Source organism: Psittacula echo, assembly GCF_963264785.1.
Source record: "Psittacula echo genome assembly, chromosome: 10".
Classification (NCBI taxonomy): Eukaryota; Metazoa; Chordata; class Aves; order Psittaciformes; family Psittacidae; genus Psittacula; species Psittacula echo.
Window position 1 is genome coordinate 1,947,528 of NC_137741.1, and position 23,075 is coordinate 1,970,602.

The 23,075-nt window shown below is 48.8% G+C and overlaps 1 protein-coding gene across 1 annotated transcript in view; it reads right to left on the reverse strand.

Annotated features, from left to right (window-relative positions):
• The window catches only part of HCN4 (hyperpolarization activated cyclic nucleotide gated potassium channel 4), a gene marked incomplete at its 3' end in the record, with an annotated part of 99,857 nt that overhangs the window by 23,795 nt on the left and 52,987 nt on the right, over window positions 1-23,075 (reverse strand). Inside the window, exons 3-4 of the mRNA XM_080625970.1 lie at window positions 15,841-16,002; window positions 7,733-7,951 (exon numbers count right to left, since the gene is read on the reverse strand). Coding sequence (XP_080482096.1) covers window positions 7,733-7,951; window positions 15,841-16,002 — 381 coding nt within the window. The remainder of the gene's footprint in view (window positions 1-7,732; window positions 7,952-15,840; window positions 16,003-23,075) is intronic.

The following is a 23,075-nucleotide window of genomic DNA, read 5'->3' on the forward strand; positions in this document are numbered from 1 at the left end:
TTGCAGCATTATTTAGTGTCAGTCCTTGCTCATCTAATTACACTCTTCCTGAAAACTGTATCTCATGCAGGTTATGTCAGTTTATCCAGAGTCTGCCAACAGTTATGAATGCCACTGGCTCTACACACATGCCTGTGGGCACTGTCCTGCTGTTTTCCAACCAAATTAAATGTGCTCAGGGTTGTCTGTTCCATAGGAACAGGAAAGTGATTGAGAGGAACTGTAGTCAGGCATATGCTGTGCATTCTGCACCCTCCAGGCCCCAGGCAGCAAGGGACGAGGCTGAAGCAGGATCTGGATTCCTTCACTTGGAGGCCCAAAGGAAACTCTAAGTGAACTAGTAAGAGGAAAGACATCTAGGATGCCTGCACGAGGGGAGTCTGGGTTGAGCTGGGAGGCTCAGAGTTGGGTACAGCCAAATTGTACTCCATTGTATAGGAATGGGTGGTTATTTCAACCAGAACAACTCAGACCAGACCTAGCACAGCACCAAACTTTATCAGTGCTATTTGGCTTCAGATTAATGACTTAAATTTAAACCTACAGCCATGTACTCTTCAGCTTTAGAATCTACCACAGCTACCTGCACTCTGCAAGAAGCTCGACAGCATGTCCTGGCTCTGAGCTCCTGGCTCTGAGTCCAAAGACCACGTTATTCTTTGTACCATGGCATGTTACATGCTGAAAAACATGGAACAGCTTTACCCTTACTGCAGTGGTAACCTTCAGAAACTACCTTACCTAGAATCAGGCTATTTACCTCTTGCTGTCTTCCAAAGACCACAGACACCAGCAGAAAATTCCTGGAGCTTTTTTCCATCCAACATTCACTCCATTGAGGATGACTGCAATGATCAGCTGCCAGAGCTGCCTCTCCTTGCTGTTAATCAGCACCTATTTAGGCAAGGATTATGCTTCATTTCTGGGCTGTGAGATGTCGACAGACTGAGCTTGGTCAATGATGGGCTGATGGAACAGTTGTTTACTTCACCCATCAGCAGCACTGCTGCAGCGGCTGCAGCACAAGCCACGGAACACAAAGGAGATGGTGCTATTAGCACAGCACTGAGTGTGCATCACCCACCGCTGCCAGCAATGGAAATGGCTGCTACCTTCAGGGGGTCTAGGAGAGCAGATCCAAGAGTTTTAGGACGAATCTCTTTGCACTTAATGTTGTGGGCAAGGTCCCTTTTGTCTGCTCTTACAAGTGCTCAGCCTGAAGGAAGGTGGTGCGGTGACGAACGTATTATGCACAAACCTGTACATCATGGCTACAGAAACAGCCTGTTTTCCTTGACTGGCTCCAGCTGAAGAGAATGCCTCATTGGGTTTGAGAGGTCACATACCAGCGTAAGTCCAGCACAGGGACCTTTTGGACCTCCTCAATGCATCTTTTATTATTCATGAAACACTATGAAACTCATAGCGCATACTGGAGGTGTCAGGTCTTGTGACTGGAGCCACTTAACTGGAGGTTTGAGGGGGAAAAAGAGCTCAGCGTTATTTTCATCATCAGAGCAGAATGAAAGAGATGAGGTAAAATCTGCCATCAAAGTTGGAGATGGGGAAAAGGGGCCAGTGAGTCTCTGCAGTTTAAAATCAGCATTGCTGGGAGCAGACTTTTGCCAGGATGGCTCAGCAGGGAAGCTGATAATGTCCGTTTTAACCTAGACCGTTATTTACTTACACTTCAAGTGCCAAAGCGAATTTCAAAACTGATAATGAAGTTTGTTGTATCCCACATTGGGATACAAAGAACTGCTGAGGCAAGAGCCCTTTCCACGTGTGTGCACAAGCACACTGCTCAGAACAGGCTGGCATTGATGGTGTGCGAAGAACAGAACAAAGAACAGAGGCTTCCACTCTCAGAAAGAAGATGTCAAAAGCCCAGCTATAATCACAGTATCTCCGGTACTGCAAATCAAGACCTATCTCTAATGTAAACCTGCTGGCAGAAGGCAATCTACGTGGCAGCTTTACTTCCCCTTCTGTAAAGATGTGCTACAAACACACTGCAAAGTTACTGCCTCCTTCCTCCCCTTGTCTGAGAGTGGTGAGGGAACCATATGCGCCTCTGCACTCAATCTCAGCCATGCACTCCATGCAGGCACTGCTGCTTCTACGATGGACACATTCCACAGCTGGGAACTGAAATCTCTGCTTCAAGGCATGTTTTACAGCTCCAAAATGGGGCTTCTTTTAGTGACACATTTCCATTTTATAACCAACCGAGGAGCCTCTCATGAAAAGCAGCTCAAAACAACTGACACGAATGGCTGATGTGTTGGTTGAGCTGAACTGAAGGAATCAATGATCTACCACCTCAATACTTATTTCTTACAAATACTCTTGAGGTGGCTGGGGTATCTAAAAGGACAGCTGCCTTGCAGCACTGGATGTACCTTCCTGAGCCAGCCGTTCCCACTGAATAAAGCTGTTACAGACTTTGAACTGCAGCAGTTTGAAGGGACCTCTGGGGGATATTTTGTCCAAATCCCAACTCAAAGGAGACCCAACTTACATCAGGTTGCAATTTTCTGGCAGCCTCCTTGGACTTGTCACATGTGGGGAGAGAAGGTGGGGATGGGGCACCCGTTTCTATTCCATCCAGTCTTAGTAAGCTTTAGGAAGCTGGACCCTTCCTGTTAAGCTGCATCCAAACCTTGCTCCTCCCACTTATTGCCTCTGCACTGCAAACTATCCAGAAAACTTGTTCCTGATCCCAGAAACAGCTACCTGCAGGCAGTGCTGAGAGCCCAAGCCCAAGGCACATCGCAGGCGCTTCATTGCAGGCAGAGTCCATGAAGCCCATCATTTATAAGCCTTGTTATCAACCCCAAATGTTTTGACAGTGACATGGGACATGACAGGTCTGAAGCCATCTCTTCATAGGCTGAGGTAATACACAACTAGTGCTGTCAGAGCAGGATAAAGCAAGGCTCTCCAAACTTTTCCCAATTAGCAAGTTTGATTGAATTTTCCAGTTCATTAAATGTTCCAGACATGTTTAATTTCTGCAGTGCTGCACACCTTTCCCTCTCCTTCATACACATCACTACAAGAGTAAGGGAGCTTTGCAGCTTCCCTGACATCCAGAACTGACAGCAGCTCAGAAGTGGACTTCCACATAACTCCTCTGAACTCTAGGAATCTGGGAATGACCCCTGAGAACCTACAGACATCGGTGACCAATCATCCTGGGGAAGTCACTTCAAATCCTGTTCAGACTGGTAATGAACATGAAATTTCCTAGCTTAGTGGGAGAGTAAGTGCGGCAAAAATGGATGTCTTTGCCCAACTCCATGCTGACGCTGGTTATCTTCATGTTTCTGTGCTGTGTTGGCCCACTGGCTTATCCAATCCTGGAGCCACAAGGCTGAATACAGCTTTGTTATAGTGCAGGGCTAGGGTTAATCAGCTCTGCTTAAAGGAGGGCTGAAGGGGGGCTAACAGCAAGGGCACGGAGCCAGGCTGATGTGATTATGCTGTATCCAGGACCCCAGGTAGGATCTCTGCACCCAATTCCCTGCACACATTCATTTGGAGGATGTTCAGAACACCAACCTGCACAGTAAAAGAGCCCAGATCCAAAGGAGTAGCCATGAAAGGCCAGGCTGAGGGCTCCTCTCACCTGGCGGTGTGTCTCGAGCAGTTTCAGGTACTTTGAGGAAGAGGCTAAAGAACAGAAGAGCAATCCACACAGCAGTCCAGCTCCAGGCCATACCCTCCCAGCTTTCCTGTCAAAGGCAGATTAGGGATCCCTACTGTCTGCATCTCAGCACTCAGTAACACTGGAAACATTTTCCTTAGGTGAATCTGTCTAAGCCCAAAGACAGGTCCCCAGCTTTCCCTGCAGTAGGCAGGCACAAAAGCAGTCTCACTTCCTCTCTAATGAACATTGGCCTAACATCTGCTTTGTCCCACAAAGATAGTTTTGACAGAGACTGAATGTTCCTGTTGTTTTGCTTCAGCCTTTACAGTGACTAAATTTTCCCCAATTACTCTTTGCTGAATTCAGGCTGCTGACAGAAGGGCTATGTTCATAGCTGGACTATAAAGTGCTTTTTCGCTTGGACATCCAGATCTTGGGTGCGTCAAGAAGGCCTGTGCTGATGGGTAAGCAGGGCTGTTTCGAGAACTGAAAGGAGATCCCTTTAGTGCTTCTGTAAGGAAGTCCCCTTGCAACTGTGCTTCAGAGTATTAAGTGAATACACAAGTACCTAAGTAGCCACCCAGTTTCAATACGTATTTTAAGAACAAGAGGCACTGGATAACTCAGGGTTCACTGGACAGTTCAGACAGTGACAGTTCGGGGGGAGGAGAAGCAGGGGACTGAATGTGGAAAGCAGAGAGGTGAGGGAATGCCAGTGTGGCAGGCAGATCTTGATGAGAGGTGAGGCTCTGGAAGGAGAGATTACAGCTTTGCTGGGCTCTGCAATGCTGACAGCAGCAATTCCTTCCTCGCATCAGTCATTCTTCTGAATGTACCTGAGAAGATAACAGGGGAGCAGATCCTCTCTGCATGATGCCCATCGCTGCCTGCATCCTGGGACAGTGAAGCCCAGAGTCTCCCCCTGCTCTGTTCCAAGGAGCTTGGCTGCAGGAAGCAGCGAAAGCTTCAAGGTTACAGAGTCTGCTGGGGAGGACAAGGCTGTGTGTGGTGACTTGACATAAATATTAATCCAGCCGAGCTTTATGAGTAGAGAAATTAATAAGGGAACCTGCAAAAAACATGACAATAACTTGCAGATTGGTCTAGATTATTTATCTCCTGGGCAGGAAACACTCTTCCTCTCTCATGAGCCACAGCTACTGCAAGTTGTAGGATTAGGAATTTATGTTAGGGCTTGAGATAATCTATGAATAGCTGAAAAGGGCTTTGTGCCTCTGCTGTTGCTTATGGACCTCTTCCTCCAGCACCCTGCACCAGCTCTGGCACTCACTGGCCTCCTCTATAGTCTGGCAGAAAACAAACCCAGAAGGAATAAGCTTGGTAAAGAGGTTAAGAGATGAGTCAGCTCCTGATCCTGCCATTGACTCTCTGTGACTATGGGCAAGACTAAGGGCATAACACTCTGAATGCAGGACTGGACAGAGAGGTCCCTTCTAACTTTGCCTTTGGGCCTGGAAATAAAGCAGTCGGTTCAAAGTGCCAGATCTAAAGAGCTGTTACGATTCAGGGCTGTTCAAGGGGTGTTCATGCCACCAGTGCCTGAGCTGGTGTGAGTGCTCTGTGCCTTGTGGGACTCACTGCTTGTACTCACAAACCTCTGCCCTACACTGCCGTGGAGGGTGCAAATTCCCTATCCAAATTCTCCATGCTTCCTACTACCGCACTGATCCTGTACAGCTTCCTTGCCATGCAGAAACCAGCACAGTGTCAATTCAGGTGCTACGGGAGAAGATTTACACAGGACATGGATTGAATGTCCAAATGTTCAATGAATCCAAGCCAGAGTGAGACAAATTTGCAACTGAACGCACCAGACAGCACATCTTGGCTTTGGCTCCTCTCCTCAATATTCCTGTTTGTCCAAGGGAAGAACAAGCTGGTTTGACAGAGCTCATGACAATCTGAAACGTCACCACTCCTGAACCTTGTTTTGAAGGTTATACAAAGCAAAGCCTCTCAGTGCAGTTACTAACCAGAACCTCCTGTCCTGTTACTATGCTATTGCTGCTACTCCTCCTCCTTCCCATTGCCTTCCTTTTGTTGGCTGCTCCCGGAAGAGCTGCTAAAGTCTCCAGAGCCCTGTTTGCAGCCAAAGGTGTACTCAGCAGAAGCGTCTAAACTGCTGCCTGCTTCTACCAATCGACCTCCAAACTTGAGATTCTTTGCTTATGCTTCAACAGACACGTTGTCCCATGAGGACTGAACTAAACTGAGTTGCAGGGCTGCAAATCACAAAGCAGCTTCATTTTAACCATGGCTATTCAAGTGCTAAGGAATGAAGGAAGTGAATACATATTTGGTTTTAGGCCATCGTTTGGCCCGTTTGCAAGGGGAAAATGAATGTACTCAATACCTGAAGCTTTAATCCCAGGAGAATACCTTGGGAAATGAACCTGCTATCACCACCACATGTGAAATACACCCTTTTTTAAATCCTCTATCCACTATTTCTGTCACCAAGCTTTTCTCCTGGATCTGTTAACCCTCTCATTCACACCTCTCCATTCTAATAAGGCTTTAACACTTCACATTTGTTCTGTCATCCCCGCCGTAGTCCCTGCTGCCCTTCTGGATTTCCCTGAGCACTGACTGGAATCCAACTTCCAAGGTCAAGTTCTGCCCTTGTCTTTGGACTGGGCTTGAGGAGAAAGCCGTGGTGCCCTGTCCTGCAGGTGGAACCTTAGCTGCAGTGAGGCTGGCCAGGTGGCTTGATCTGCAAATCAGCCCTTCACTTCTATGCTGCTTCAAACACATTTGAATAGCTACTCTGCATACACAGAGCTGATCGGCTTTCATTCCTGGTGTTGCAGTGTCCTTTTCTTTGGCATGCCACACTTTCAATTAGAATTACTGCAGCCAATCTGTAGCACAGCAGTAAAACTCTACACAAAGCCCAGTCCTCCACCCTTCTACTGGGCTTTTCCCTTTACCTCCAGCTGTGGTTTGAGATCTTCCCTCTCCTCAAATCGTGATTCAGCCTCTGGTCTTCTTTGCTTTCAGTCTCTGCCCTACTCTCTTTCTGTGGCCCAGCATTGTAACCCCATACCAAAACTGCTCCTAGGCCACTCTGAACTTAAAATTCACTTAGCTATAGTTGACCCACTTGAATAACAGCAACTGGACCTGGCCTCGTCAGGACAGAGCTAGGAAATAATTCTTCTTCTTCTTAATCTTCAGAACAAGTATCTCTGCAACACCCTAACCATAACACCTCCTTGCCTATGCGTATGGCACCCTCAGCCCTGCTGAGGTCAGTTGCTTTTGCAACTTCAAGCAGAAGTTGAAGGCAGAAGTTTTGCCTGTGTCCTGGATGGCAAAGCATCACTGCACTTTTGCTTTAGATAACAAAATGTCATTGTACAAAAAGCGATATAACCAAGGCATGGAAAGAGGGTAAGGAATTGATGCAGTCCCACGAGTTACCCTCATCAGCTGAATCAGGAGGACTGACTTTGTCCTTTACCATCTTACACAGAGCACCACCCTAACGCCACCACCAGTTACTGCCACCGCAGTGGTAACTGATGATTGTGACATTTCTGCCCATGCCTCCATTATGCAATTCAACAACTGTGCAATTCATTCAAGAGCTACCTGGGAACCCGTTGGGAGTTCCTGAGCTTTGATCTGTGCTCTGGGGTTTGTTGTGTAGTTTCACTCCTGAGCACTGAAGTGAATAATCTGGATACTTTTACAACCAGTACTTGCTAAACAAAGCCACACATTCTGGAATGTTCACTTGGGATTTGAAACAAGATCTCAGGAAGGAAAAAGTGACTTGCAGCTTTAGATACCACCAGTGACACTGATAACGTTCATCTAAAAAGGACGACAACAAGAATCACCCTCTTGCCCTGATATTGCCCTTCTGCACCTATTTCCTCCGAGGGTTAGAGTGAAAGGATGAATTACCCATCCCTTCACTCCCCCGTGTGGAGATGGGTAACAATAAACCACCGTGGTGAGGAAGGCACCACAGATCTGGCCTCTCACCCAGGTTACTGCTAGCCTTGGACTCCTTGATACAGCCACATGAGGGTCACAGAGCCCGGTGCTTACCTTCTCCTGGTACTGCCGCCGCGAGGAGTCCAGCGACTGGATGAGGGCGGTGGCGTGGCCGATGAACATGGCGTAGCAGGTGGCCCCCACAATCATGCTCAGCATGGTGAGCCACACGTCTGACATGCCAACGGGAGCCTGCTGCCCGTAGCCAATGCACAGCATGTGGCTCATGGCCTTGAACAGCGCGTAGGAATACTGCTTCCCCCAGGAGTCGTTCTGGAGAGACAGACAGACAGAGCTTCAGCACTGGGACAGGCATTCACATTTCAGAAAAGCACAGCCACCATTCAACCCAAAGGCCATGTTTAAAGCAGCTCTCCGTATTAAAAAAGCATTTGTATTCTCTGAGGGCTTGGAAGTGCTGGGCACACGCAGTAATCCTGCCTTTCTACTCTGCTCTCCTGAGACCTCACCTGCAGCACTGTGGGCAGTTCTGGAGTCCCCAACACAAGGAGGACATGGAGCTGTTGGAGCAAGTCCAGAGGAGGCCATGAGGATGATCAGGGGCTGGAGCACCTCCCATACAAAGAGAGGCTGAAAACACTGGGGCTGTTCAGCCTGGAGAACAGAAGCTGCGTGGAGACCTCAGAGCAGCTTCCAGTGTCTGATGGAGCTACAAGGATGCTGAAGAGGGACCCTTCATCAGGGACTGTAGTGATAGGACAAGGGGTGCTGGGTTCAAACTGAAACAGGGGAAGTTCAGGTTGGACCTAAGGCAGAAGCTCTTCCCTGTGAGGGTGCTGAGGCGCTGGCCCAGGGTGCCCAGAGAAGCTGTGGCTGCCCCATCCCTGGCAGTGTTCAAGGCCAGGTTGGACACAGGGGCTTGGAGCAAGCTGCTCCAGTGGAAGGGGTCCCTGCCCGTGGCAGGGGATTGGAGCTGGATGAGCTTTAAGGTCCCTTCCAACCCAAACCAGTCTGGGATGCTACAATTCAGTAAGTTTGGTCATCTGACATTAACTGACTCTGGACAGCATTTTTAGACATTCTGCATACTCTTTCCAGCAAAACTTGGCAGCAATGAAGGCAGGCAGTGTGACATGCTGCTATCCTCATAAACTGATATTAGGCCCTGGGATATTTCTGAAGTAACCCACATGAGCAAACGAACTGGTGAAAGACAGCCTGAGCATGGTGCCAGCACCAAGACCTTAGAGTGGGGAAACTCACTGCTGGCAATTTAGGAAATGGTCAGGACTTCTGGGCATTACCTGAAGAGATGGGAAGGGCAGAAAATTAAGATGATAATGTCCAGAGAGCGAGTTCTTCTCAGTGTAAAACAGGGCTTTTTTCTGGGAGCTGAGAGAACTACAAATGCTCTCATCTGGGAGGTGCAATGAACCACCGAGAGAAGCCAGCTGAAGTCCAGGGCTTCACCAGACACCCTGTGCTCTCCCACTGCAAGCAACACAAGCAGCACCTCAGCAATGACAACATGGGACAGAAGTTTCATGATTATTCTGATGAGCTTGAGTTTGTGGAACAGTTCAAGGTGCATTTACTATCCTGTGGGTATGCGCTAGCAAGTCCTTGCCACAAAACCTTCTAAAGTAAATGCACTGTCATCACACATTGCTGCCACAGGGTATGTGAAAAAATACCTCTGCTCCAGTGACATTCATCACAGCACATCACCTGTACATTCAGCACTCTTCTCTCTGTTCTAGGAAGGCATTAACATTACAGGTGGGAATCCATATGCCGTGGCAACTTAGAAGGTCATTGTACAGAATGCCTGGCTTGTGGCTTGTCAAACAGAGAAGCAATGCTTTTGTGAACTCCATTCCGAGAGATGCAGCAGCCATGGCACCAGTGACCAGTGATGCTATGACCCCTGGAGCTTACTGGACACCTCCTTGGAGGTATCTCATCGCACTGAGTTTGGTGGCTGAGGACCTCTCTGCAAACAGCTCTCTCAGTGTCACTAATGTTGATGGAAAGTTTCCACTGAGCTTACAAGTAGTAAACAGAAGCTGTGGCAAAGAGCTGGAACCTCTGGAGAGTGTTAATGCTTGGTTAGGTGATAAGCACATGGACAAAGGCAAGTGATAGCATTACCTGAGCCATATCCAGTTACATTATGCAAGCCAGGCCTGATTCACACTGCAACAAGAAGGGCAAAGCAATAGAAATGATAGCAAAGCGGACACAGAAGCAGCACATTCAGAGCCCCAGAGAAGCTGCTCCTGCCCGGCGCCAGCCTGTCTGGGTTCCCCTCCCTGACAAAGCAGGACCCTGCTCACCTCCTGTGCTGGAAAAACTACCCTGGAGTCAAAGGACAGAGACAAGAGACAATGTGGCCACTGCTGTCTCCATTCATGGCTATGCCCATGTGTGAGGAGCTGCAGACCAAAGGGGAGCCAGATAGAGGTGAAGATCTTTTGTACTGTGCTGCCTGGCTAGGGCAGCAGGAAGGATTCAACCATGGGGGCTGCCTGAGGTGCGAGCATCAGAGGAGTGAATCTGCTTCTTTCCCTCACCCATGTCTATGCTATGGCCCCTCGAGTCCTGGCCAAAGATGTAGGGGGGACCCATTTTTATCACCACCCAAGTTTTGGGTGATTTTGCAGACCCTCTTCTGATCTGTGAAGTCATCAAGCATCTCACACACCTTATGAGGCCAGCCCTGCATCTCCACTGTTAACTCTTCCAGGAACAACAGTCCCCTTCCCTCAGCCCTGCAGTACTGGCAATTGTAAAGCTGTGGCCCCTGCACTTACAGAATGGCAAATGCTGCAAATTCTATGGCTTCAGCCCATTTGTTTTCCATGCTTCAGGAGGAAAGTGATCCTCAGACAACAGGAAGGAGCAGTCACACTTGACCAACCTCTGCCTAAAAGGTGCTTTACTGGTTCAGGATCCTGACCCATCCCTTCCTTGTCAGATGAACTCCTTTCCCACCAGGCACTTCTCACTGGGACACTGCAGAAGTGCTGCCTCTGAGTTCAGTGGGGCAGTAGTTTAATAGGGCAGCACATCCCCACAACCGAACTGAGAGCAGAAATGCTGAACTGAAATTCCAAAGGGAATCTGGGGAGGCAGCATAAGAATAGCTGAGCCAGAATTTGATATCTCAGGAAACTGACTGCCACGGGTTTTAATGGCAAAGAATGATCAGAGCTTAAGAGGAACACCTGGTGTCAGGCAGGTTCAGGTTTTAAATGCTGTTCTTCCAGCAACTTGCTGCTCAAAGTGCTGTTTACAAGGAAGCTTGCCAGTGTTTTGTTGGCATTAGTCATCCAAAACTACAACAGCCAACATCACTGAGCCCCTGCGGCCTGCAGAATCTCTTCTGGCTCCCTAGGAACTGTAGACTTCCAAGCCTCAAGCCCAATTCCCAGCAGCAGCACAGCTCTGGGTGAGGACAGCCTGCTTTGTGCCAGGCTGAAGAGCAGAGTGCTGAGTTAATGACAGGCTGGGGGTGAGAGCTGGAGGAGAACATGGAGTCTTTAAAACAAATATCCTGAGGGAGTATCTGCTGCGAGAAGAGATCAAGGACTGCTGGAAGAGAGGCACTTCCATGGAGGGGAAACCTTTCAGAGCAATCACTTTCATGACACAACCTCTAAGTTCTTTCAATGTCTGTAAAGCGCACTGGATCCTCACGGCACAGTATATGTGTTCTCTGCTTATAGGTCTGAGTATATCTTTAGTTTTTAGGCCTGCTCTAAACTCTACTGTCATAGCCCTGTAGCCAAGATATGCCAGTCCCCAGAGTGGGAGGGTTGTACTACTTCAAACATACTGGAGTAGCTAAAATGGCCCATTAGGGCAGGTCAATGAGGCCTTAAACTGCAGAGAGCAAATGGCTCCTCATTAACCAAATCTCAAAGCCAGCTAAAGTGAAGCTACAGAACACAGTCAAGGGGGATGTTATCCCAGATACATGCCTGGCATTAAGAGTATTTCCAAAAGGGAGTTCAAACTACTTTGAAGTGGTTTCTCAGCCTAGCTTGTTTTTAATATCCACACTGTAAGGGTTCCTCTGGGATTAGTGTCTGGAATGCAGTGCCTCTGCTCAGATCTCTCCTGCATGGTGTCTTATAGGATGTTTTGGGTCTGGTGTACATGTGAGTGTGCCTGGTTGAAGCCTCACTAGAGAAGACTAAAGGGAAAGAAGTAAAGACACTGAGAAGTACTGGCAAATTCTTGGGGTAGGGGCATCGCCCATGGGCACAATGTTATGCCTGATTTACACCACTAATAACTCACTGTATTAAGGCACTGTCTGTAGTGAAAGGCCATATTTCAATCTTGGGAAGCCCCACATTTGTCTCAGCAGTGATCTTACCTGGCCACAGAGATGTTACTCAGGGTTTGCTACTGCACACTAATGTCAAGCTGTGAAAAAAGGCCTCTGAACATCACTGCCCTCCCCTGGACAACACCATAACTGCTGGGCTTGGAAAACACCTTCAGATCCAGTTTAAGGGAATGGAATAGTGGGATGAGAAACAGAGATGAAAGGTCAAGATTCACACTGGGCAGAACCTGCCTCTTCTGGGCTTATTTCCAATGAGAGCTTTGCATGGCATCCACCTAACAGACGAGATCTTCTGAGGGCTCTGAGTGCACCAGTCTGAACTGCCCCAGTCATCACCCTTGTCCAGGGCCCTCACCCACACACCCCATGTCCCTGGTGCTCCATTTCAGTGCAGGCCTGGGCACCCAGACCCTGCCTGAACTGGATCTGTGCCCAGCCCTGGGACCTGAACATTACACTACAGCCTTACTTCCATCTCTTACTGCTCCTAACTGGACTCGCTGGATAGACCCTGGATGTGACTGTCGCCCTGGAATGGTCAATGGTCACTTCTGCTTTGCCCATGCAGTTTCAGCTGATAGGACAGTGCTCTAGTTGGTGAGGGTGCTGCCTGTGCAGGGCTCCCCTCTGGCTCCTGACTTACACCCCATGCTGGAGCAGCCCTACTCTTGCTGCTCCCTGACAGATGTTGTAAACCATGATAAGCTACTACACAATTTATGTGCCTGCTGAGTGAGGGCAGGAGCTGGACCAGAGGCTTAGGGAGAGTTCAGAATCACACAGAAGATCCATGCAGGACTGCTGTGTCCTCCACAACACATGTGGCATCCATTTCTCTTCCTCCTTTCTATCAGCATCACTACAGGAATGTGTTGGGGGTGTGGAGGAGGCTTTAAGCTGAAAGGAAAGCTGCTCCCTTTTGGAGGGAGGGAAGATGATTAGTGTTCCCTATGCAAGGTCACTGCATTTGACACGGGGATATTTGCCTTCTCTGCAGGGTTCCTCAGCTCAGCACAATACCCAGGGGAGTGAGCCACGTGTTTCCAGCAGCTTTCAGGTCTCAGCAGAGCTCAGATGTCTCCGGTGAGGAGCAGCGAGGAGAGGGTCTTGGGGAGATGCTGCTGCTCTCACACATGCTGCTCGGCAGCTGACTCACTGTAGTTCTTCTCTTTAATAAAGTGCCCTGTAGGGAAGCCAGTGCTGGAGCCCCTGAGATGGGGCTGAGCAATTAATACTGCAAACATCCTTCCCTGCCAGTTCAGAAAGAAGTCACTCGGAGACTCACTCCTATAACTGCTCATATTTCTACGTGATGCATGTAGGAAACACCAAGATGAATTGGACCCAGGGATTTATCAAGCTCCTGATGTGATTTGGCAACACCAGACCCTTCACAGAGGCCCTGGAAGAGAATCAAACCTTTAGGAAGCAGATTGGAGGTGATGAATCTTCTTTTCCTGCTGCATCGGAATCAGAGGTGGTTTTATGGACTGCCAAGTGACTAGGTGGGAAATGCTGGAGCAGTGGAAGAGCAGCACCAGCATACTCGAGGAGAAAGCCTCCGAAGCATTTGGCACCTCACTTTCAGCTCTCCGTGGCTGTAGCAGCTTCAGAAGATTCCTTTTTTTCCTACAGTGGTTCCATCCCAGCTTTTTGGCTCCTGTGTATAAGCAGGACAGTCCTGCACCAAGTATATTTATCTCCTCAAAGCTATGACCAGGTCAGTACAGAACGTCACAAACCCCAACCTGTCACAGACAGATGCCATCCTGGACTCCCACCTCCCAACCCCATCCATCCCAGCTTGCAAACAGCCATTGTCAAAAACACCATCGAGATCTTGGCACCAAAGTCTGAGAAATCAGCTCGGAACACCGATTTCTTCTTGCTTCCTACCTCAGCGGCCTCTCCTATTACTTCACTATAGGCTGTATTTAAGCTGTTGCAGTAATCATGTCATCCACGTCCATCAATGTCCCACTAACACATCTGGAAATTTCAGATTAGAGGACAGAACCTTATTGTGAGAAGAAAGTCGGACTGCAGATGAATTAATTCTCTCTGTTTAATGCTCTAAACCCAAGGTATTTTGGGGCTGGCACATTCCTGTACAGTGTCTGGAGTGGAAGTCACTTTCTACCCTGCTCCTCCTGGAGCCTGTGCTGAGCCCTCCTGCCTGTGGGATCCCATCCTTTCCTCTCCTCTCCTTGCTGTTAAGGAAGGTGCCCAGGTTAAATCTGTTCTTCCCCTGTTCTGTCTCCTGCCACCTTTCAAGACTCCCTTCACTACACAGTTACCTTGATGAACATTTGTAGGCTGTGATCATAGTCTGGTGCAGGTAACTCTTTTTCTAGCTTTGTTTCCCCCCTCATCAGGCTCTGATCCTAATGTTTGCAGCTCTTCATTCCACTGGTTACAAGTGGTTTTCTGGCCTTACAGACCCTGAGTGAAAGGTGTCCAAGAGCCTGTTTGAATCAGCAGAATCAGTTCCCAGTAGACCTGCGTGTTTTGACTCTTCAGATTTTACCTCTTCTCCCAGGGTTGATGCGAAAAGCGAATAGATGCACTGCCATCAGGCAGCAGCCTCCACACAAATGTTAGGCTAAAGGAAACATGGTTCAAACTTGCTGCTCTGAAGCTGTTCTGCAAGTGCACCATGGCCAAGTCACTTGGGATGGGGATGATTTCTGTCTTCACCTCTGAGCTCTACAGGATGAGAGATGTCCATTTGAACCTGAACAGCATTAGCGTGATGGGGCCTGATCTTTTACTTCTCCTGCAATATAAATAATATAAAGGCAGCATGGGGGAAGGCAGCTGCCGCATGGGTTGGTCTTCTGCTGTAGATACATAAAGGGTTCTAGTATCCAAAAGTGCCAGACTGGTACCTTTCAGCAGCAGGAAGTGAATGATTATTGCAGAGGGAAGAAATGAATAAATGAACAGCAAACAGATGACTGTTCCATGGCTCTTCAGTGTCCTCAGGCATGGGCAGCATGTGCCCACAGCTCTACAGTGGGAGGCACAGAAACCTGGCAGCTCTTTTATCCACATTACATTGGGTCTGTTCTGCCTGACTGCCTGATTATTATTTCTTTTAAGGAGGAACTGGCTGGGGGAATGTGGAGGTTTAAGAGCTGCAATAAGAGGTAATTTTTTAAGCTTTGTCAGCTTTTGCTGCTTAATCAACTGGACATTGTCCTTTTGAATAAAAGAGCCTGAATTCTCAGCAAGGTGGTTGGAAGACACCATGAACTCCCCATGCATCTGCCATATGGTATAAATCTCCCTCTCAGCAAACAGCAGAGTGAGCAGCACAGCTTGGGATGTTACTGGGAAGTCTGGCTGCTGCTCCTGTGATGGGAGGATGCACTGTAGCTTGGCAGAGTCTGTTTCAGCCCACTCTAATGGGATATTGTGCAGCTCCTCACGGAGAAGGGTGGGTGATCACACCGACCCTGCAAGTGGATGTGCAGGAGAAGGCTTAACAGTTGCCTGTTGCCTTTGGCTCAGCTTGCCCACATCCCAGCAGAAACCCGTTTCCATTCTTGCTCTTTGCTGTTTCCTGCCGGGAGGGGGCGCCTCGCTCCTGCCTTGTGCCGCAGGCAGCCCGCAGCGGGCTCTGCTGGGGCTGGGTCCTGCTCGGCAGCCTTGAGTCCTTCTCCTTGCCGAGCCTGCCTCCAGCGCAGCTCCATGCCCACAGCTCTGCGGCTGGAGAGAGGTGGAAAGCCCTCAAAGGAGGTGGGGGGAAATGGGAGATACCACGTCAGATGCTGCAATGGTGATGCTGTGAGCTAGGGCCTGGGTTTAGGGCTGTGAGGACACAAGAGGCGCAGGCACTTACCACCATGCGGTTGAGGGACACCCAGCAGTCGTCAGGGAAATCCTGCAGCATGGGCACGAGGAACTGGAGGCAGCCATCCCAATGACACAGCAGCAGCATCATCCCAATCAGGTTCACGATCCTCACCACTGCACTGGCCAGATCGTAGGTCATGTGGAAGATCTGCAGGGGCCAACAGGGAGCAGGTTAGATGGCAGCTCTCTAGTCAACCAACCCAACATCATTAGGTGCAGTAACAGGGTCAAGAACCTTGCTAAAGTAACAGAAAAGGCTGCATCAGCTAAGTTCAGGTCAGCAGAACCAGCTGAAAAACAGATTAAAACCCAAAATACAAAATCATAATCATAGACTCTTTTGCCCTTTGATTTTGCCTTCTCATTTATATTAAAAGCTTCATAACTCATTTTATAAAATAAGCTGGTTGCAAATATTTCTGGCTCATCAGCCACTTGTCAGAAATAAACTCTATCATTAAACTGCAGTGCCCTTCTTTGATTTCTGCTCTTGCTGAATGTATGCTACAGACTGACCCACAGAGGAAGCTGTCGATACAGTCTCTGCAAGTGTGAAATGCAAGAAAGAATGGCCTCAAGCTCAGCTGAGACTTCTAGAAGAGGACCTGATTCAACTATTTTCTTGTATTTCTTGTATTCTGCTGCTGCATCACTTCCAGTCTTATGTGAAGGTGGGCAAGGAATAGGGAAACACGGCAGAGCTGTAGAACAGCTCTTAGCAAGGAAACCCACAACCTGCGACCAGGCAGCAGCAACCACACCTCTGGGAGCAGTTCTCTGCCAGTGTTGCCCATAGTACCAGTCATAAGCAGGACACACTAAGAAGTACAAGCTGCATGTGCAGCCAAATATTCCTTGATGGACACCATCTTCTTCCTATAGATGGTTGTGGAGATTTTGGGGGTGCTTGGCTCTCCTACGCCCAGCTTTGTGATAACAGACACACAGGGCATGCAGCGACTGCTATCCTGAGCTACGGCTTGGTTTTCCATACCTTACAACATGCCGCAGTGAGAAGAGATCACAAGATGGTTGAGGTTGGACGGGACTAGTGAGGGCAATTTGTGACAGAGCCAGCATGGATGGAGGCCTGACAGCCATGCTCCAGGCCTGCCCTGGAGCCTCATCGCTGCTCCCACACATGGTCATGCTGTGCCTGGCGGAGGAGGAGTGAGATGCTTGGACAGCTGGACGTGAATGAAGCAGAGAGACTCTGTTGGCAGGTGCCTTCTCAGGAGGCCTTCCCAAGGATGAAGGCACATGCAGCCTGGCTGTTTGGCAGCACAGCCTGCAATCTGGTGACACAATGTCCTATTTGGATTTAATGGAAGGGAACAAAAAGTAGAGGAATGGGAGGAGCAAAGAAGACTGCTGGGCATCAGATGTGGCTGCATGTCACAGTCTATTCCTGCATTCCCACCTTGGTATTCCCTCCCTTCCAGGCGATAGACCAAAAGGCACAGAGACCCTGATACAGGCTGATGTAAGAGAGCAAAGGAAGTTGTAGTGTGACCCTCCTGAGCACTGCCTGGGCTCCACCATGCCTCTGTGTAGGGAGCCAGGCATGCGGCGTGTGAGATAGCACCTGGGAATTGCTTCCAGAGGGGAGATGTCTGTCAGGAAGGAATCTGAAGCAGGGGACAGGCCATAGGTGTGCTATGTGACTGTATGGCTAAGTCCATACAGCTCCTTGCTGCTCTGACAAAGACAGTCCTGCTCCTCCCACCCCTCTGACTGTATGTACCTGCCATCATTGCCTATGCCAGGGATCAGTCTCCTCTCATCCCACAGTGTGAGTCTGTTCCAGCAGCTAAAAAGGCTTTAGTTATAAAAGGCAGGAATCCTGGTTTGTCAGGTGAGCTGCTCTGATTGGCTCATCCCTGTTGTCAGAGGGAGCTGTTCAATTTGAATGCCTGTTTCCACAGCAGATCTTAACACTTCCCCACCTAATCCTGCTGGCAGGAGGTAAGATGCACTGTGAGATGCGACATGCTCAGGCCAGACCGGAGGGAGCCAGAGAAGAATGGTGCAAACCAGGATGAATGATTTGGATAACTGCTCCTAAACTCCATTATTCCCACTGCATCCAAGAGGCAGCTGGAGTCCACAGAGTCACTTAGTGGGAGAAAGGCAATTTCAGTGATATTTTGGGGCTGAAAAGAAGAAAATCTCCGAAATCCAGCATGAAAGGCTCTTCCAGGAAATGCAGCTCTCGACGCTGACTCAGTAGGTCAGTATGAAAGCTGAGCACATCATTCATAAAGAATAATTCCTACCGGTTTCATCTTTATTTCTGCCATTGCAGAAATGCTCATTCTCATGTTGATAAGCCAAGTGAATCCAGCCTGAGTGACAGCCACGGGTGATGCTGTTAATGAAGTCAGAGCAGCAGCTTGTGAAGGATCTCTGAATGGATCTTTTGTGTCCCCAGGGTTTTACTGTGCTAATGACTTTTCCTCTCCCACCTATGTGTGTTTTCCGTAGAGCTCCAGCCCTCCTGTAACCAAGGGGACTCCAGCCAGGGGCAGGGAGAAACCCTGTCAGATTTAGGAGGTGCCTTTCTTTATAGAACCATAGAATAGTTTGGTTTGGAAGGGATCTTAAAACTCATCCAGTTCCAGCCCCTGCCACGGGCAGGGACCCCTTCCACTGGAGCAGCTTGCTCCAAGCCCCTGTGTCCAACCTGGCCTTGAACACTGCCAGGGATGGGGCAGCCACAGCTTCTCTGGGCACCCTGGGCCAGCGCCTCAGCACCCTCACAGGGAAGAGCTTCTGCCTTTAATATATCTAAAGCAGAGGGCGAATATCCAATGGGAATGGATGGTTTAGTGGAAAGGTGAATGGATATGGAGCTCAGAGGCCGTTCAGGATTGCTCACACTCAGGAGTGCCCCAGCACTTCCCACACAGGTAGAGACAACATCTGCTTTACACAAGGGTGGATTCAGCTCACTTAGTTCAGACCTTGAGATCTAGACTGTGTCACTACAGTCACTGGATGGAAACACACACCCAGAGGGTGACACATCTGAAAGGAGATGCACTGCGCCTTGGGAGTTCCTGTTTCTCTCTGCTGCCCGTACAGTAAGCCTGGATAATGAACTCCAACTGGAAATATTTAAACTGCAGGTGAGGCAATTCCAATGCAAATGTCAATCTTGGGAGTTACCAGCTCACACTCACTCCTTGGAATACATTTGCATTTACATGCAAGGGAAAAGTAAGAAAGACTCACTGTGCAGCACACAGGAATAACTGAAGGTGTGTGGATGAACACCCTTCACAGAGGAGCAGCTCCTACCATAAAGAGGTGCGTGTGTTGCAGAGAATACTAACTCTAGTAGTGTGCTGGAGAGTGGCTAAGCCAGGCTGCGGTGCCCTAAAGCAGACTATAGAGGTGGGGAAGGAACATTCTGGAATAGCTGGCCCACAAGCAGAGGAATGTGAGTGGTGATTAGAACTTCCCTGGTTTTCATCGTGAACACTCCGGGCTTTCCTGTCCTGCTGTAACACAAGCCAGGCTGGAGCCCAGGGCATCACACCTCCTTCTGCCCCTGGAGCTGCTTGTGCCTTCTGCCTTTCAGCTGCCTGTCATTTGGAGAAAGGCAGTGAGGAGAAGGACAAAGCACAGACTCACACTAAAAGCACCTCTTTCCAAGGGTATTCTCTGTTTCTTGCTTGTCCAAAACAAGCTGTGGCTTCAGAATCCCTGTTACAAAGTCAGCTCTGTCCTTCCAGCCTAAGAACACTTTGCAATGCTTTCTGAAAGGGCAGCTTGGGAGAGTGGAAGGACCAAAACCTTCCTCCTCAAAGTCACCTGTAGTTATATAAATGCTCCATCTTGGAAATCCCGCTTATTCAGAAGAAGCTACCAGGATCCTATTAGCCTGAATCTGTTGTCAGCCCCAAATGACTCTGTACAGTACTCTCTGCTGCAGCAGGATTCCTCTAACCTGATCACTTGAGCTGGAAGAAATCAAGGACACCTTGGAGAAGTGGGGTCTGGCTCTGGCAGTGAAACAAAGGCTTTGTAATCAAGTTGTGTGTTGAACGGGGTGTGCTGGCTTCTGTGGCACACAGCTTGGTGTGTCCACCCAAACTGAGAGGGCACCAGAACTCCTCAGACCCTTGACAGTGATGTGGCATTAGGCTGTCTGGCTGTTCAGGAGGATGGAGTGCTCCAAGAGCCTGACAGCACAGTGAGAGGATGCTGCGGTGCTCTGCCTGTACTGGAGGTGCTGTGCTTGGAACAAATGGGGTTTTCCTGAGGGTCTGGGAGGCAGAGACATAGTACTGATTCTGTTTGGAGCCAGCACAGCTGGGCTGGAGCTAAGCATCCTGCCAGAGAGAGCTGACAGCATCCCCACCAGCTCAGCTGAGTGCTGGCTCTGCACACAGCTGACTTGCATGCGTGGGGTTTCTGAACAGATTCTGCACCACAGGAAAGCAGTGACACTGCTTGTGGCCCTTCACTACCTCTTCTAGCAACACAGGAGTGCTTCTGTAGCACTGCATCCAAACTAAGAAAGCCTGCTGGTCCTGAGCCAGTGCTGGTATCTGTATCCACACTATGGTTAACATACAACAGTGATAAATCCCCCTGGATAATCAAGTAGCTGTGACATGGCTCCAGCTTAATAGAAAGCAAAGAATTTACTCTTAATTTATGGCTTTAAAAACCCCAAAGAACGTAAAACACACCACAAATCTCCAAAGAGAATCAAAACGTCATTCTGAGTGCTCCAGCATCAGAGTTAAGGTTGTTCTGCTGTGAGGAAATATATGTTTACTCACATTTAAGAAGAGTATTTGTGGACTATGGGGAAGCAAGTTGGCATGTCTTTCACTCTTCCTTTCTTTCCTTGGCTTTTGTAGGTAACAGAGGTAAAGGTACATTTTTCTCATAAAGGCATTAGGTGCCTTTCCAAGCCTCAGTGTTAATCTCTTGATATATTGCGGATAGGTGGTTGCTGGGAAGAGCTTTCCTGAGCCTAAAGCAGTGTTAGAGAGATCACTGCATGGTGGTTGCACTAAGTCCCTGCATCATCAGCTACAGTGTCTCTGCACTGTGTGGGCCTCATCCTGTTTTGTTAGAAAAGAGACTGGACAACAGTGGCAGCACTCAGGCTGGCCAAGGTGCAAACTAAAGGCAGCTCACGGACAGACCGGTGGGTTTGCTCAGTTAGGGATCACTACCACAAACCAGTGGCAATTCTTTAGGCAAGGGGCAAAATGTCACCTCTCCCCACTCAGCAAGAGTCCCGACTGACACAGCCCATGTGGGGTGAAGGGTTTGGGAGCCTCGATGTGCAGATCCCTTGTGGGAGGCTGAAGTGAGTGAGACACAAACCACACGTAGAACTCACAGCATGGGCTTGCCCCAGGAGGAAGAACCCTCTCCAGGCACACAAAGCGTTATGCACATTAGAGCACTGAAGCATGGAAGCCATGAGCACACATAAGGCACACACAAACTCCCTGGGCAACTTAGACACTGCACAAGAAGAGTTGAAAGGCAGCTCCCACAGAAAATGAGCCTGTTGAGTAACCCCTCATACAATGTTTCAGCAAAGCAATGCAAAAGATCTCAGCTGCTGGTTTCCTTCTCCTGCTGCTGCCATGGGAAATGCATCATCAACCCCTTCACTTGCTCCTTCTTCCCCAACTTTCTATTTATTCTTCCAGTGATGTCACATTTAAGCTGTGCCAAAACACGGACTAATTTTACTCCAAAAGCTTTGCTGTCACCAAGCCACACGTTTGGTTCTTTGGGCAGAAGGGACAAAATGCTGTTCTTGCCATGAAAATATGCATAAACTCTGAATTTCTGAGGCAACTCGCAAACAGCAGCCTGGCCTGCTGAGAAGCAGCTTAGGTAAAGAAATAGCAATATGTAAGGGAATGCAGTTGGGCTTATTTACAACTTCCCAACATACTGGGAAACAGAAGTCCCTTCTGAAGCATCAGCTTTGGGTCAGATAGCTTTGGGCTGTGCTGATCCCACTGTGTTTGGCGGAATGGTGCAATGGCACAGCGGGAAGGGAGCTTTGGGATCCAGATTGTATTGGGACAACGCTGCAAGCACCAGCCAGCACACAGCAGATGGACTGGAGATGGGGAATCATCTGTGGTGTACAGCTACAGCTGCAAGCAGCGTGCAGAGTCAGGGATGCGCTCGACAGTTTGAGGTGGTGTGGGATTTGGTTTTGCCTGCATTTTGCTGTGCCAGCAAGGGAAACTATAGCCAGAAGATTAAGTTTTAGACGAAGTCTAGAGTTTGGGGTTGTATCTCTTTTTATGCTTGCTTTGCACCAAATGACATAATCAATGTCAGCAGAGTTGCTGATGCTGCCTTGAGTCAGTGCGAGAGGAGAATCAGGTCTGTGATTTATTAGGTTTAAGGCTCACGGAGGAAGATATTGTGGAGTATGCTTGTCTCAGGCTGCCTGGAACAGGGAGGTTGAGGGAAGTGCACCAAGTGCCAGGTGTTAAGAGAGATATCCAAGTAGATTTTGCATTTCCAATATAATAATCCTTCGTGCTGCTGTGGCAGTTTTCATCCAAAGGTCTCCAGGGGCTCTGCTGACATTAATCTGGTCTGTTCTACTCTCTCCCGTGAATGTGTGAGCTCCCTTATTCTAGATGGGCAAAATGAGGTACAGAGAAGGGAAAAGCCACTTGCCAGAGGTTGCACAGGAAGCCAAGAGCAAAGTTTGGAGCCAAATCTAGGGCTGCCAGCTTTGATCTCCAGTTCTAACCACTGCCTGTGGATCACAGCTACTTAACTAGAGCCCAAGAAGGTATCTCTCACATTCAGGAACAGCCACTTCAGCCCCACAAAAAGCCAGTGTGCATGTGGCAGAGAGAAGTGATCCTGCAGCAGCCTGCTGCTGTTAAAGCTGTGCAAGAGCATGATGCAAGCCTCTACCTCCTCCCGAGGTGATTTAACTCTTCCCAGGCAGCTTGCTTCTGGCTAATGGAAGTTCTTCTCCAGGTAGGAGCTGAGGGGCCACAGAGAAGAGCAGAAAGCTCGTATGAAAATGAAAGGCAAAAAGAAGTATTTTCTTGCCTTCTCCCTCAGAGACTTGTATCTCTATGGCAGATATTTACAGCAGAGGAAGGTGAAGCAGCAGGACTCATTAGCACTGCGAAAGCTGGCAGAACTGGCAGATGTTTCTAGATATATATAAACCCCAAGCTCCTGCCACCACCATGTGCTTTG